Below are 17,413 nucleotides of genomic sequence, written 5' to 3' on the forward strand. Positions count from 1 at the left end.
AAATTCACAAACTTAAGTGAAGAAGCTGCTGTTAATAATAATAATAATAAATATGACATTGGTGATTTATTTTAATGTTTTATTAATCTGGTCAGATAGGATAATAATTATTAGTGATGTCATAAGCAGGCAGGTTACACGTAATAAAAAGAATGCTTATTCTATTAATTTATTTATGATTTTATAAAACTTTCCAGTTTTAAAGGGATAGTTCACCAAAAATGAAAATGCTGCTGAGGTACCCTAATACTTGGATTCCCCCTAGCGGTCTGTGTTTCAAATTTCCGGGAGGGAAGAAAGAAAAAAAAGGAGAGGTGACTAACTCAAAAGAAAATATTGTCGAATAGCTTAAGACAATATGTAAATAAACTGAAAACTAGATGGTCTTTAAACGTGTTTGATATGGTGTAGGCCTATACTATATTTCACCCCAGTAATAAAATAAATAAATAGAATATGGCTAGATTAATGCTTCTACGTAATATTTGAAATTGTATTTATTTATTTTTAATGTAATCAATTATTTTAAATTACTTGAATTAGTAATACTGTTAAATATTTTTTTTAAAGTAATTATTTTCGACATGAGACTTTTATTTTGAAACGAAAGGAGCTTTAATATTTGCCCGGAAGTAGCAAGAGCATCGGATCTGTATATGATGAAACACGCAACGAGAGCCGTGTAAATAATCTAGAGATCTGTAAACCAGCATTGATTTCGTGCATGTCAATGTGTTTCATTGTGTTTTCCGGACACGTTATTGTTGCATCAGATAGAGGAAATGGCAAGCACGGGAGATTTAGGTATTATTTCTCTATTTACTTTCTTCACTTTTCTTGCGATGTATGCTACTGAACATTAATGCGTGTTCGTTCTGTTAGATCTGTTTAACGTGATTCATTAATGCTGGTTCTATTTCAAACCTGCAGCTGTTACAATATTTCCCACTATTTATTCTACAATTTTACTGCTCTAAAACATAAACATATAATGTTATATGTGGCAACATCCCAGAGTCTCATTGCTGTTTCATATTGTTTTATTAGCGCCGTGTCTGAATATTGCTTTGACAGATAAGATGAAATCAGACAGCCGAAATAGTGAAACACATATGACACATAAGGAGTGAAATAATGTCATAACTAGAGGTGGGAATCGAATGGAATTTACCTCTTCCGGTTCCTTGACGTTTAACCTTACATTAATTATTCTGTGATCGTGGGTATTTTTTTGAAAGAAATGCATCCTGTTGCAAAATAATGAGATAATTATCAGATTTAATCAGATCAGAATGTTTTTCAGAACATACACAGACACATACAAATAAATTCGATTTATTCATCCTCAACTGTTCCATAAGTGTTTTTAATTTAATAAAGAAAAGATGAATAATCATCTAGGCTATATCCTTTTTTGCTCTTTCCCATGTTGCACTCATTCCGAATTTTGTAATGTATTTTTTTCCACAACATTACCTTAATCACTGTTGTAGCATTATACTATTATTTATTATTATTTTTATTTTTATTATTTTTATTTCTTATATTTTCATAATTTATTTTTAGTTTAAGTTTTATTGATTTAGTTATGGGCTTTTGTCATGTTTTTATGTTTGTCACTTATTTATTTTATTATGATTGAAATATCTATTTTTATTTCAGTTACATTTTTGTCATTTTAGTACACTAACTTAGTTATTTCATTTCAGTTAGTTGCCAAGGCAACATTTCTCATTTTCATTTAAGTTTTTCATCTAATTTTATTTTTATCTTATTTTAGCTTTATTTCAATTAACAAAAGGATTTTTAATAGTTTTACACTACTTTTCGCAATAACAAAAAAAAAACATTTTAATTTCAAAACAATGTAATTGAAGTTACCCTCAATTATAAAATGTGACCTGGACCACAAAATCAGTCTTTTATGTGTCCATTTTTTAAAATTGAGATGTTAATCTGAAAGCTGAATAAATAAGCTTTCCATTGATGGAAGGTTTGAAGGATAGGACAATATTTGACCGAGATATTTGGAAATCGGGATTCTGAGGGTGCAAAAAAAATCAAAATATTGAGAAAATCACCTTTAAAGGTTTCCATTTTTGTTTGCGATTGTGCTGCATCCACTCACAAAAATAAAATGTTGATATATTTAAGGTAGGAATACATTTACAAAATATCTTCATGGATCATGATCTTTACTTAATAGCCTAATGATTTTTGGCATAAAAGAAAAATATTACGATAATTTTGACATAGTGTTTTGTTGGCTATTGCCACAAATATACCCGTGCGACTTATGACTGGTTTTGTGGACCAGGGTTACAAATTGATTGACATAGTTGTGAGTGTTGTTGTCCAAAAGTGTGTGATCAGATCATTACAGTTTATGTTTCAGAAGAGTGAGGTTAGAAAGGATTACAGCTGTCATCACACGCATTCTCTATGGGCCCCTTGCTCATTTCTAATGTCTGCTCCTCTATGTGTTTATGTGTGTCTATGCCCTTTTGTTTTCCCAGCCTTTGATTATGGCTTCTTACTTCGCATAAGTGAGGATGCTCGCAGGGTTGAGGCTCTGAATGAGTACTTGAGCAGTCGCAGTTACCTGGCTGGCTACGGGCCTTCGCAGGCGGATGCAGAAGCCTTTGCGCTTCTATGTGGGCCTCCACCTGAGCGGCTTGTCCACGCCCTGCGCTGGTACAAACACATAGCCGCCCTGAAGCCCCAAACGAATGACCAGACCTCAGAATGCAGCAGTGAGTAGACAGAACTCCCCCTGTCATAGTCAGGGTGCATGAACGTAGGTTGTAGCTGAATTGTGGTTTCTGCATTTTGTACTTCAAGCTAGTGGTTTCTGTGCTGAGGACATTCGCAGAATGTGTTGCATGAGTCTGAGTGTGTTTGGTGTGTTAGTATACATAAGCTGAGGTGTAGACAGGAATCTGACAAGGAGTGTAGACAAGTTTGTTCTGAACAGGACCGGAATGAGTTGAGGTGACTCGTCCGCATTGAGTTGTGGTTTTAAACGGCTCTTTCTCTACGTGCAATGTTCAGTTTGCACATTGTTTGTTTCTTTTTCACTTTGTGCATGTGTCACCTTTATCTATACATGTTTTATGAGAAGAAAACCTCATCATATACTTTTGCAGCAGGTGTTCAACAACAGCTATTTCCCATAGTGCACCTGTTGTCTCGACACAAATGCTGGATAGTTTTGGGATTGGTTACTATAAATGAATCTATAGCTCTGACTAATTTTTCATTTATTAAACAGTCATTTTGGTTTTAAAAAAAAGTGTCTCTTGTTTTTCAGCAAAGGGAAAGCGGGTGCAGCCACCATGGTCCCCCCCAAAAGGAACAGACATTTCGAAGTTGCGTCTTTACAACAGCCTCACACGGACCAAGGTATGAAAGATAAAACAACATGGCTTCAACTTTATACTATACTTTACCCTTACTACAGTATAATATTGCCATCAATAAATTTTTCAAAAGTTTCAATTGTCAATAGGGTCAATAGTAAATTTTTATTTAAGAAATTAATTTATATCAAAAGTGACAGTAAAGACATTTACAATGTTACAAACACTTGTAAGCCGCGGTATATTGGTCCAATGAGGGTTTCCAATAATACGGGGAAGGTTTCTTACGTGTTCCGTCTTTTCTCATGGCAAAGTATTTTGGGTTAAATGCAATACATTTCTCATATGTATTTACTCGTTATTTCATCTGACTCCATAAATGAAAGGTTTTGATATTTATGCATCACTAAAAGTGAGCGAATATTTGACCATTACTTTTAAACTATTAAATGAACAAGGTCAAAATCAGTTTGAATAATCAAATGTAAACAATTTATTATGTCAGGTATCAGGTCAATTGTATAATCAATTCAAAGATAATCAATACAAAACATGAATAAAGAGAAGAGATGCGAACCCAACCTGAACCTGAATAAAGACTTGATGGCTGGGAGTCTCAGTCACTCCCAGCCATCATGGGCCAGTCTGGATATAGAAAGCCCCGATTCCTCTGCCGCATTCCATTAAATAGCCAAAACCTCTTTCACATGGTTAACAATGTGAATTTACATTCAGAGTTGACACCTTTTGGGGGTAGGAGACCATTTGCCTAGAGACAACATTCCTTTGTGTGCCAGTTTCTCTAAACTTCTCAAAACCTGATTTCTTTTTCTTTAACTTAGTTGGAAATGAGACATTTGTACCACTCACTCTGAGACATTTTAAATGATACTAAACATAATAATCATTCACATTAAACCACATATATATTAGGGGTGTAACCCCGGCATCCTGGCCAAATTTGCCCCTTGGCCTCTGTCCATCATGGCCTCCTAATCATCCCCATATACTGATTGGCTTCATCACTGTCTCCTCTCCACCAGTAAGCTGGTGTGTGGTGGGCGTTCTGGCGCAATATGGCTGCCGTCGCATCATCCAAGTGGATGCTGCACATTGGTGGTGGTTGAGGAGATTCCCCCCTTCTATGTGAAGCGCTTTGAGGTCTCAGATAAAGCGCTATATAAATGTAACAAATTATTATTATTATTATTATATTCTTGTGTGAGTCTTTAGGCGTGAGAGGGAGTGAGACTGCATGGGGGAGGTCAGATGTTAATTTCCAGCAAGGTCCTTTGTTTCATAGACCAGTCTATCTCTCCAACCAGTTTTTCCAGCCTTTCACACTTCTGTTTTAAATAAATGCTGTTCTGTTGAACTTTGTTCATCAAAGAATCCTGAAAATATGTGTAACGTTTCGTAGTACATTACATTCGTAGAGCAGCACAACTTTTTTCAACATTGATAATAATAAGAAATGTTTCTTGAACACCAAATCAGCATATTAGAATCAATAATTTCTGTGACATTGGAGATTGGAGAAATTATGCTGAAAATCTAGCCTCGCCATCTCACCAGAAAGCCTTGGTGAGCATAAGAGACTTGTTTCAAAAACATTACAAAGATTTTACCCCAAACTTTTGAATGGTAGTGTACATGGATGGCAGAATTTGAATTTTGGACCAATTTTGTGAAAATCTACAGATTTCATTGTCGTTTGCATTGCCAGTAATGAGTAAATTGGCATCTTTGCTGGTTGAAATTGAACAGATACAAATTATAGTCCGTTCTGTTCTTTGTTGTTATTGTCAGAGGTGTGTATTGGATGCTGACAATAAACTGCCAGTATCATTCATACCTGTTCTGTTTTATGTCTTATAGGATGTGTTTGTACCACAGAAGGGCAACAGGGTTTTGTGGTACTGCTGCGGCCCCACGGTCTATGACGCTTCTCACATGGGCCATGCCAGGTGACATATTCCCCATCCATTCATAGATGTTTCTTTGTTTTCAGTGTCCCCCAGCTGTTCAAAACAGCCCAATAGACAGAACAACGGTCAATGAAAAGGCTGAAACAGACATTCAGCCATTCAATCTGAGCAAATGATTTGTTAGTGTGTGCATGTGAGGCTGTAAACCAAATCAGAAAGCACTTTGAACTATTGAGTTTGAATATGTTTTGGTGAATGACAGAGAGAAAACAGAAATTTTTCCATCCAAGGCCCTTGCAGCATGTTTGATGTACAGTATCAGTTTTCTGAATCTTCATGAAATACAGTGTCCTTGTTCTTTCAGGTCCTACATATCTTTTGACATACTCCGGAGAATACTGAAGAATTATTTCAAATATGACGTCTTCTACTGTATGAACATCACAGATATTGATGACAAAGTAAGAGCAGTGCTTACAGAGTCTGAATGTAGACTTTTGTATTCTTTAAAACCTATTTAACTCTTTTGGTCATATAAAATGAATCTAAAGATCACATGCGATACAATTTTCTCAAGAAACAACTTCTTCGTTTCAGATCATCAAAAGAGCCCGACAGAACTACTTGCTGGATCAGTACAGAGAGAAGAAGCCCAGTGCCTCTCAGATACTGCAGGATGTGTTGGCAGCCCGAACGGTGAGGGGAAAACTACATCACTCATACAGTCAACGCAAGGGGTAGTTTGGACAAAATAAGTCCGGTTATTATCTACTCAGACTCGTGGGGTTCAATGCCATTATGAGTTTTCTTTTCTGTGGAACTCAAAAAGGTTTGTTTTTTCAGACCCTGAGAGAACCTAAAGTCTGAACACACCATGAAATCAAAATGGACCACACTACTAATTCAATATTTAGTGTTTATTATAAATCGTTTGAAAAGTGCCCCTGTAATGTTTAATCAAAAATACAAATGTTCCTTCTCCCTCGCAATGACATTTCTTCTCTGATTATTACAGCAACCTGTCACTCGCATGAAAAGATCACAGTAAAAAAACAACAACGATTCATCAGTCCAATCAGTTCCCATGGGACTAAATCAAGTCCTGCCCTACACTTCTTTTTTTTTCCTTGTTCAAGAATACGTTTCACTCAATATATAAGTCACAATAGAGAAGACAGTTACAATGATCATTTCATGCTGAATTTAAGATTGTCAGAAATACAGTAAAAAATGTATTATTTTCTGTAAATTAGTTGTTTTTAACCAGAAGGGTTTAGAAACCTTCCAAGGGTGCCTCACAATGACTTAAAATTATATATTTTTAAATCTACCTTGATTAAAATCCTAAAATCCTAAATAAACCAAGATGTTTTTTTTTATTGAAGAACACAACAAAACAGGATCTTCTTTAATCACAAAATGAATTGTGGTTAGTTATTTTTGATATATCAACATTCCTTGTTTCTGTTAATATAAACTTTGAGAACAAGCAGCATTGTTATAATTACAGCAGAAATACCAAATGAAATATATTATCCAATATATTTTGAAAAATTGAAATTGTGTTGAACAATGGGGGGCCTTCAAGTCAAAAAGGTTGAAATCCTGTGCTCTAAATTACACTATTATGAATACACTTTTCTTCTAATAGTTCAGATCTGTCTCCTTGTTATCACTAAACTCAGTATCAGTCATTATTATCAGTGTGCGCTGCCTTATGGTGGCACAAACCTTCCAAGTGAACATTAACAAGGTAATAAAGATGTATACGTACTGCTGAAGTACTGGCAGAGCTGCTATTAACTAATGAAAATAAATGATTTTGCTTAAGAGGTTTAAGCAGCTCTGAAAGACAAAATAAAAGTATGACTACCTCAAACCCTCTAGGCAGTTAGTGACTGGCCTTCCCACGAATGTTTTCATAGCTTTCATCTCGTTCTCCATCACTGTGCTTTAATGTAATTTGGTTTTATTGTGTTTAGCCTTTTAAAGCCAAGCTTGCTGAGACTACTGACCCAGATAAGAAGCAGATGCTGGAGAGGCTGGATGCAGCTGTGGACGCTGCCCTGGGTCCCCTGCAGATGGCAGTGCAGAGCAACGCTGCGGGCCATTCAGTCCAGAATCACGCACAGGTAGATGATTCGCACAGAGGTTTAAAAACACATATGTGACCTAGTTTGATCAGGGCCATGTCTGAGGCATTCTGTTCCATATCATTTGGCTGATGACATTCTGTGCCGCATCTAACAAACTTGTATTTGTGGTGTGATTCTTAAACCGTCTTATCTTCTTATTTTTTAATGGTTCTCATTTTTAGGTCTTATTGGAGAATGCCAAGGATCTTTTGTCAGAATGGTTAGACTACCAATTTGGGAGCCAAGTGACAGAAAATACAATCTTCTCTTTGTTGCCAAAGTACTGGGAGGGAGAGTACCATAAAGACATGGAAGCCCTCAATGTGAGTGAACTAGTACTGATGGGAAGTTCAATAGTTTTAAAATGACCTAACTATGACTTACATTTATATGTTTCAAATGTTTGGGGTCAGTACGATTTTTTTGGTAACACTTTATTTTATGGTGACGTAGTTACACGTTACTAAGTAATGTTTGTAATAACAGTAAATTATGCATAATTACAAGTAACTAAACCCTAACCGTAACTTTATAGTAAGTACATAATTAATATTACTCGGTACTTATTTCAGTAAGTACAATGTAACTCACCTAAAAATAAAGTGTAACTGAATTTTTTGAAAGCAGTTTATGGTCACCAAGGCTGCATTTATTTGCTAAAAATAGAGTAAATACAGTAATATTATTGAAATTTAAAATAACTGTTTTAATATATTCCTGTGATGCAAAGATGAATTTTCAGAATCATTACTCCAGTCTTCAGTGTCATATGCTGATTTGCTACTCAATAAATATTTTGTATTATTATCATCAACGCTGATAGTTGTGCTGGAAACCAAGAAAAAATATATTGTGATGTTCATACTGATGTGTTAAAACTAGCACGATTCGCCACTGTTCGCCATAATGGTTTTGAATTGATTGAAATCACTTCCAAAAAGCAACGTGTAGCGCAAGTCTGTCATATAGGCTACATAAAATTATAATGAGAACATTATAATTGTGTGCTTGGGACATGGCTTTTAATGGTGAGACTTTTGTTTTTGTAATCAGGCTCTCAACAATTATATACAAATTTGGATTGAGATTTATTGGCCAATATATCGGTTATCTTTTAAATATATTTTAATATGTTTATATATATTTTAATTTAATATTTTTTTAAATATAAAGAATTATCGTTTATCGTTATCAGCCAAAATGTTCATATCGGTGCATCCCTAGTTAAAACGTGTTAACTGAGCAGTGATAAAAGCCTGTGGTGTTTTTGATTGACAGGTCCTCCCTGCTGATGTTCTCACACGGGTCAGTGAGTACGTTCCGGAGATTGTGGTATTTGTCAAAAAGATTGTGGACAATGGTTATGGGTAAGTCTAGAGATGTCTTCTTTCTAGATTGTTTGATTATTTTGATATTTCATGATATCTTTCTATCTTTGAATACTTTCCTAGAATGTCTATGAATATAATTTTCTTTCTTTTCTCACAAGATATGAGTCAAATGGGTCAGTATATTTTGACACGGCAAAATTTGATGGCTGCCCTGCTCATTCTTATGCCAAACTGGTACCAGAGGCTGTTGGAGATCAGAAGGCTCTTCAAGAGGGAGAAGGTACAGGAATACATTTCAATACATCCTTTAAACTGATTTACTCTTTATTTTTCTTTTGCAAATGGGTCTTTGAAAAGTACAATAAATGTATGCGGTTCAGCTATCTATCGTTTCCATGGCAACTTGATGTGGAATGGCAATGCAATATTGCTATAAAGCAACTGCCTTGATGCTCACCGAAAGGGCAGAGTTATCAGATAATGCTTATAGCTCCAATCATAATCTGAGCAGTGGATACAATGAGCCAGAATCATCTTTTATATAATAGAGCATTAGGACCTAATGCAGTTGCTTGTACTCTGAATTCTTTTCATGAAAAGCGTTGGCTTCAGTGTTCACCTGGACCTTGAATGTTTTTATTTTTCTTTTCTTTTGCAGGAGACTTGAGTATCTCAGCAGACAGGCTCAGTGAAAAGAGGTCACAGAATGACTTTGCGCTGTGGAAGGCCTCCAAGCCTGGAGAACCATCTTGGGATTCCCCCTGGGGAAAGGTGAGCTAGTACACATCAGGCAAACATGCGTGTTACTTTTGTTAAGTTCAGAAAATGAATAGATGAGAATGACAACTTGGCAGCTTAGTAGGTTTAACATGGTACAACAAAGGTTTGAATGCATCGCCCATGTTTTCAAGTTGGGCTGAACATTTACAATTCTGCTGGGGTTGTTACAGGGGAGACCTGGATGGCATATCGAGTGTTCTGCCATGGCTGGATCCATATTGGGAGAGTCTATGGATATCCACGGAGGAGGTTTTGACTTGCGTTTTCCTCATCATGACAATGAGTTGGCACAATCTGAGGTGAGAAAATTACAAGGTGCTCATATAAAAAATATGTCCAGTAGCCATTGTTGAAAAGCTATTATTAGAATCCAGTTCATTATTCCATACAGATTAATGCTTCATTCACATCACATTGGAATTACCATAATTGCTTCTGACTAGTTAAAACCATTCATGACTTTGTCAGACTTTTAAGTAGTCAATAGTTTTATCCCTTAAAACTCATTGATCACCAAAATTACATATTTAAAAGTTTTTGCCTTAAAGTCGCTTGAATGTAACTCTACACCCTTGCCTCATTTAGTATGAGCGGCTCTATTAATATGCAAATTAGCCCCACCTCAGAGATCCACTCGTTGACGTGATTGGTTACATGGTAGTTTGTGACGTCAGAAACACCAGCGATTTCAAACCATATTTGGTTCACTGCAGTTTAAGGAGAAAATACTCAACAATGGTGTTGACTTAAAGCATATTAAAAACACCACATAGACATTTAAATAACATTTAAAATCTTGATTTTCACCATAGGGGGACTTTAAAACATATTTCTGTTTAATGTGCATGTTATTATAGTCATAGTTAACAGGTGCTATTTTTTTCTTATTTTACAAGAGCAGATATAGAGGAAATAATAAGGGGCTGATTAAATATTTTGCTGCCATTAACCACAAAGCTGCATACTTTATTTTTTTTAGCACTGCCATGTAAACAATTTTTTTCTAGTAAAAAGTATTTAAACCGATGGTAAAGAACTTTATGTGAACAGTATATGTTTTATATGTTGTATATGTTTTATAGGCTTACTTTGAGAATGATCACTGGGTACGGTATTTCTTGCACACGGGTCACCTGACCATCGCCGGATGCAAGATGTCCAAATCTCTGAAGAACTTCATTACTATCAAAGATGCCCTGGCCAAACATACAGGTAATTATGTTACAATTAAAGTTTTATTAGAATCACTGTTTATTTTGACATCTGCATATGGGTCAAAGATTTGATGCTCTTTTTTGGTCTGAATTTATGGTTTCAAAAATGCGATTGAAATATTTTTTATTTGAATAATCATGTTTTAAACTCATAAAACACATTTCGTCCTCTTAAATGAAAGGCAAGGCAAGTTTATTTATACATCACATTTCATACACTATGGCAATTCAAAGTGCTTTACAAAAAGGAATTAAAATAATCACAAAATAGTTTGTGAAAATAGAAAATAAAAGAAATGTATGATACATTCATTCATAAAATGAATTAAAAAGAGTAAAAAAATTATACATAGATAAACTTCTCATCTGGCAAAACACCAGTGTATCATATTTTTCACAACTCCCAGTGATTACACTGTGCCTGTGGTGATAGACCCGGTTTTCACCTAAAATCATCTGACTCACGGGTAACCTCGGGTTCACTGCCCATTCAGTCCGCAACCCAAAAACCCATTTGTTCGGAAGCTCTAGGAATGGAATCAATCCAGTCTGCACCCCACAGAACCTCGAGTTTAATTACACATCAAACTCACTACTCCACCACAGACCCAGGCTATCAGCATGGTTTCATCTCTCAAGTTCCCCCAATTAAGTCATTTATGTTTGACTCTTAACCAATTCTAAGTGCCATTTGAGTTTATTTTAGAATCAAAAGGAGGAATACAGTGCAATCAGTCGGACACACAGTGGATACAGTTATAAAAAGAGTGAAAAGAGTAATAAGATTATACATAAATAAACTTCTCATCTGGCAAAACACTGGTGTATTTACTGTATTTACTGGTTTTACTGTGAGAAGGGCATGTTTTGTTCAGGTCAAATAGAGTACCGGTATGTAAAAGAATGATATTACTCATGAATTTTGACATTGGAAATGTTCTAAAGCTTTTTTGAAAATAATGATCATGTAAACTCGCATGTGTTCAAGGAAAGTATTTCTGCTTGATAGATACACCACTTGTCATTTTAAGGGTTATTAAACCAACATCATTGTAAAGATTACTAAGACCTTGGCACATAACAGACTTTTTTTTTTTTTTTTTTTTCTTATCTCAAAGAAATGTATCCTTATCTTTCATTGACCAATGTGAGTTACTGTGTTGTCTATACTTTTTTGGTTTTGTGGCAATTTCTTTTCTCCCTTATAGGTTACGATAGGATGTCAAAGTTTTGACACTGTGCATTTGTGCTCTGTTTCCTTTTAGCAAGGCAGCTTCGTTTGGCCTTTCTGATGCATTCATGGAAAGACACGTTGGATTACTCCAACAACACAATGGAGTCAGCCATTCAATATGAGAGATTCATAAATGTAAGTGAGAAACCAAGAAGGAAGATAAAGTAGGGGGGAACACCCAAAAATTCATAGTCTATCCAAATGTAATATCTGCCACTTATCAGCATGAGTGCACAATAGGCTTATCTAGATTCCTTCATGAACCCAGAAGGTCGGAGAATAACAGGTGCCCTTCAGGGCGCATTAATTCTGTCTTGCGCTTCTTTCTTTCTATCAATTACTCTGTCACCAAGGAATATAACATGGGCAGAGCTCCAAATTTGCCTGATACTCACACAGGCAGCTATTAGCATGGGAAGTATGCGAAGGTTACTTATGACTGACCTACATGCTATATTTTCTTAGACCAGCCTCACCCGAACTTGAGGTTTGGATCTTAATGAGACACACCATGTTTTTTCTCTACCCCAGTGCGCCTCCATAGGCTGTACTTGAGTAAAAATGAAGATGGCTTATTCGAGGGTGATGCAATAGAAGTGCAATTCCCTCAACAGAGTTTGGCTTAAATAAAACTGGAGATGAATAGATATTCTGAGGTCCCAAATTAGAAGTAAAAGCTGTAAATATTCAAACAAAGTAAAATATAAAGCTGAGGGTGTTGCTAGTGTCTGTACAGAAAGGAATGTTACATACTTTGTAAACAAAGCACTGTTTTACAAATGGTCTAGAAATTGCTATTTTTTTAGTTAAATAAATAAGTGCTTCAAAACTGCCTCAGGAAAGATGTTTATGAATTATGCTAAAAATGTATTTATGCATGCAAGTTCTTTGCTACCCTTGAAGTAATAGGACCTGGTGGGGTTTTTTATTTTTTATTTTAGGGACTGTGGATTGTCTCAATATGTTAATTCTTAGTATGGTAAAATAGTTTTAAAACACTTAAACAAATTAAAGGAATATGATGGATTAAACAAGCTCTATCAACAGAATCTGTGCCTTGTTGTTTATAACCACAGAAAATGCACTATTATTCAAAAGTTTGGGCTCAGTAGGATTTTGTTAACTTTTAGTATGGTAAAATATATATTTGAAATACTTTTGTTCAGAAAGGACACAATATCAAAAGTGACTTACAAAAACTTTTACATGGTTACTTTTTTTTATTAAATTTAGCAAGCAATTCTTTTGAATCCTGAAAAAAAAATGGATCAGAGTTTCCAACAAAAAATATTAAGCAGCTAAACCATTTTCAGCTGTGATAATAATAAGAATAAATTACATTTTGAAATATAATAACGGTATGGTGTATCAAATATAAGAACAGTATGGTGTAATTTAAACTCATCTCACAGTTCATTCAGTTCTTATTTTATGTTTTCACAGGAGTTCTTCTTAAATGTTAAAGATATTCTGAGGAGCCCGACAGACATCACTGGCCAATTTGAAAAATGGGAAGCTGAGGAGATTGAACTGAACAAAAGGTGATGCATACGTTTCTTACTTTTTAACATTGTCTTTGTCTTTAAAGTAAAGTGTTATCACTCATCACTATAGTCGTTTGTGTGTGTGTGTGTGTGTTTGCGTAGCTTCTATGAGAAGAAAACCTCAGTTCATGAGGCGTTGTGTGACAACATAGACACTCGTTCAGCTCTAGAAGAGATGCGGGCTCTCGTCGGTCAGAGTAACACCTACATGGCTGCCAGAAGGAGTGCAAAACTGCCGCCTAACCGCATGTTGCTGGAGAGCATTGCCCTGTACTTGACCGACATGCTTAAGGTAACATGGCAACCTTTTTTTTTTTTAGTAAAGCAGAGCTTGACTTTTGACATACTTGAAACCTGGATGCAACAAAGGAACAACTGTTTCTGTATTCTCTGTAATCCTTACCCTACATTACTACATTAAACCTTAATGTCTAGTCCTTTCTTGAAATCTGCATGAGCCGAGATGTCGGGACAGAACTGAAACCGTGGATGCACAGTGAAGTGTTTGCTAAATCTGTTTTCTGCTTTGACAGACATTTGGAGCGGTTGAGGGAACTGAGCCCATTGGCTTCCCTGTTGGAGGAAACGGTCAGAATGCTGATGTAAGCAACACCACTCAGATCATGTTTGATTCTTCAAAGGTTTTCTTTTTAATTAATGTTACAAAGCTAGACTTGTTAAGACATGTTATTAAAGATTCAATCTAAAAAATGCTTTCTTGTGTATTGTAAAGATAATGACAAATCTGTCATTCAACTCTACTTAATCTTTTGGTTTCTGTTTCAGTTGGAGAGCACAGTCATGCCCTATTTGTCAGTGCTGTCGGATTTCAGGGAAGACGTCCGAAAAATCTCTAGAGAGAAGAATGGTAAAACTCTCTTGATGTTTTATTTATTTATTTATTTATTTATATTTTAGTGTGAATATCTGCTACATTACAAAGTAATTTGGTTTGTTATAAATTATTTCTGTATTTAAAAAAGTATGATATTTCATGGTTACTTTGTAGCTATACCTCCAGCAGACATTTGCGTACAATACAGATTGTACTTTTTATGCAGAAAAGAGAATTCATTAGGAAAATTTGTTTGTGTTCCAGTGACAGAATTGTTGAAGCTCTGTGACGAATTGCGTGATGACACTTTACCTGAGCTGGGTGTCCGACTGGAGGATCGTGATGGTAAAGTATAGAAATAGAGATTAGCTTTAACTCTGAATGTCATGGCAAATTATAAGGTTTTTTTTTTTTTTTTTTTCTCCTCAAAGGACTCCCCACATCGGTGAAGTTGGTGGACAAAGAAACTCTTCTCAAGGAAAGAGAAGAGAAGAAAAAGGTAATGACAGGATCCATCTACGTTATAAATGGCCATGTGCTATGATCTCTCTACTTGATATTTTCTGTTTCAGTGGTGTAGATTTTGTATCCCATTTTACATTCAGTTCTGCCAGTGATGTACTGTTTGGAGTACACCTTATTACGTTAAAAAATAGCCATTAATCAGATCAATGTTATCTCGCCTCCAGGGTAAGGTGGTGCGTTTTTTCTGTCAATGGAAAAAAGTTTCTTTCCATCTCAAGCATCACAAAAGAAATGAATCAGATGCAAACCAGGTCATGAAAAATGTATTTAGGTCTTTCGGGCTTGTGAGTGTAAATGCTGGCCTTCTGAATGTATTATAAGGACTCAAGTTGCACAGGTTAATTGTTGTACCTTCTTTGAATTACTCCTTTGAACCTTGTATGCATGCTTACAGCTTTGGACACGTTCTGCTGATCCATCATGATCCACCTGAGATGGTCATTGTGTTTCTAAAATCATTATAATATGCTGATTTGGTGGTCAAGGAACATTTCTTATCATTATTATGTTGAAAACAGTTTTGCTGCTTTACACTTTTGTAGAAACCGTGATGCATTATTTTCATGATACACAGTGTGTGTATGTGTATATATATATATTACAAGTTTTATTAAAATATGATATTACTTATTTTGTTCATTTAGTTCATTAATTTATTTGACATTAATATTACTGTCCTGCATAATACTTATATTGTTTTATGTTTCAAGATGGAAGATGAAAAGAAAAAGAAAAAAGAGGAGGCTGCCAGGAAAAAACAAGAACAAGAGGTGATTAGAGCGATTACAGAAAACACCTGAAACACTCCAGAATTTAGTCACCCGTCATGTAGAAAGCCTCTCATGTCTATTGTTAAATATTTTTATATTTAAGAAAGTATGTCCTCCATTGTTTTTAATTATTTGTATATTTTTTGTGACAGATGGCAAAGTTGGCAAAAATGAAGGTTAAACCCAATGAAATGTTCCGTTCAGAGACTGACAAGTACTCCAGCTTTGATGAAACGGTAATGCAAACCATTCAGTCTTCTTTTGTCTTAAGATACACTCTTTTATGTCACACTGCTGTATGTTGGATCTATTTCAAGGTGACTATTAGTCTATAGGGGATAGAGGAGTCCTTATGAATTTTTAATAATTTGGTTACATCTATTCAGAAATGCTAATAGTACGTCTGTTCTTTGTATATACAGGGTTTCCCAACACATGATGCTGAGGGGAAGGAGCTCAGTAAGGGACTGACCAAAAAGCTTCGCAAGCTTTACGAGGCTCAGGAGAAGCTGTATAATGAATACCTTCAGTTGACTCAGAATGGGAGCTGAGAACATGAGGCATTGAGTCTGATGCAACCTGCGATCCGCCCATAGTGTCTGTTGTGAACTTGTCTTTTGTTTGTGAAAAGAGTTTTGGCTCTAAACTTTGGCAAGGTTTGCCAAATACTTCTGGTCATGGTTGGAGGATTTTTGTTTTCCTGATGCTCTGCAAACATGACTTTGAGAGGTATTTTATGACTACGATATTAAGGGTGTATACTTAAAATTGTGTGCGTTTTGCACATGTAGAACAAAGATGCAAGTATATCAGAATTTTTCTAATGTGAGTTTGGTGGTTTATATAAAGTATGCAAGAACTATTTAGCTTGTTAATGTGGAAATGGATCAAACATTTAATGTTTTCATAGTGAATTTTTTAATCTGGCTGATAAAGTAGGTGTTTTCTCTGAAACACTGTTTACAAATCAGCTAGTGATAAAAATTATTAATCCAGAATCAAAATATCTCTGATAATACAGGAAAGGGATTTCAGGTTTGTAGGTTTACCACAAATGAAAAAACAGAGACATACATAGGAGCACCAGTTATTGTTAGTATTTACATAGTCTTTATAGGAACATGAAATGCCAAAATAAAAAAGGAAATGCTTATTTGTCTCCAATAACTTATTTCTCTATATTTTTTTTTTCCATAAAGATTGTTTTTATTTAGTTTACAGTCATAAAACATATGTACAGATTTGCATATACTAAACCTAGTGAACTTCTTACATATACAATGTTGTAGGCAGCTCAAAAGCCATTAAAAACAGACATGCATTTATTATTATGCAACTATTAATCATTATAAAATTATGCATACAAAAATAAAAAAAACCGACAAAAATAAAAGTGTGTGGCGTGCGTGCGTGCGTGCGTGCGTGCGTGTGGGGGAGGGGGGGGCTATTATTATTTTTTAGAATAACATAAAATGTAATCAGAATAAGGGTAAATTCATCAAACATCAGCTGTCTATGCACAAGAAGTCTGTAATTAGTGAAATCGAATTTGTTAACGATTTTTAATGGGATATTTTTAATGAATAGTTTGAAGCAGTTCACAAATCGTCATTATACTGACTGATTTTGAAATAATCGTTATGTCCGATTCTTAATGAGCCGAGAATCGGCACTTGGATTGGGAACTTGAATACCCTAATAGCAGAAAGGTTACAAATGAAACGTGCTAGAAATTTATTAAAACATACAATACAAAAA

At 35.2% G+C, this 17,413-nt stretch overlaps 1 protein-coding gene across 2 annotated transcripts; it reads left to right on the forward strand.

Annotated features, from left to right (window-relative positions):
• The first annotated feature begins 624 nt into the window (after positions 1 to 624).
• Positions 625 to 17,019, forward strand: cars1 (cysteinyl-tRNA synthetase 1). 2 transcript variants are annotated; one of them, XM_079586905.1, is made up of 23 exons: positions 647 to 804; positions 2,517 to 2,753; positions 3,311 to 3,402; positions 5,238 to 5,326; positions 5,652 to 5,748; positions 5,885 to 5,983; positions 7,270 to 7,419; positions 7,605 to 7,745; positions 8,701 to 8,789; positions 8,912 to 9,033; positions 9,412 to 9,524; positions 9,704 to 9,832; positions 10,616 to 10,745; positions 12,013 to 12,116; positions 13,425 to 13,522; positions 13,628 to 13,817; positions 14,059 to 14,127; positions 14,312 to 14,393; positions 14,625 to 14,705; positions 14,792 to 14,859; positions 15,596 to 15,655; positions 15,808 to 15,891; positions 16,078 to 17,019. In XM_079586905.1, the coding sequence occupies exons 1-23, from the start codon at positions 783 to 785 to the stop codon at positions 16,204 to 16,206; spliced, it is 2,475 nt and encodes an 824-aa protein (XP_079443031.1). In that variant the 5' UTR covers positions 647 to 782; the 3' UTR covers positions 16,207 to 17,019. The 2 variants fall into 2 exon arrangements, with proteins under 2 accessions (XP_079443032.1, XP_079443031.1); XM_079586906.1 differs by lacking the exon at positions 2,517 to 2,753 and having other exon boundaries at positions 625 to 804.
• The last annotated feature ends 394 nt before the right edge of the window (positions 17,020 to 17,413 follow it).

This window comes from Phoxinus phoxinus (assembly GCF_949152265.1).
Source record: "Phoxinus phoxinus genome assembly, chromosome: 2".
Lineage (NCBI taxonomy): Eukaryota > Metazoa > Chordata > Actinopteri > Cypriniformes > Leuciscidae > Phoxinus > Phoxinus phoxinus.

Bases quoted from the DNA above. Each gene is read 5' to 3' on its own strand.
- cars1 (XM_079586905.1), top strand. From the start codon at position 783: ATGGCAAGCACGGGAGATTTAG. The intron at 5,327-5,651 runs GTGACATATTCC...TTGTTCTTTCAG, and splicing joins TCTCACATGGGCCATGCCAG to GTCCTACATATCTTTTGACA. The intron at 9,525-9,703 runs GTGAGCTAGTAC...GGGTTGTTACAG, and splicing joins GGGATTCCCCCTGGGGAAAG to GGGAGACCTGGATGGCATAT.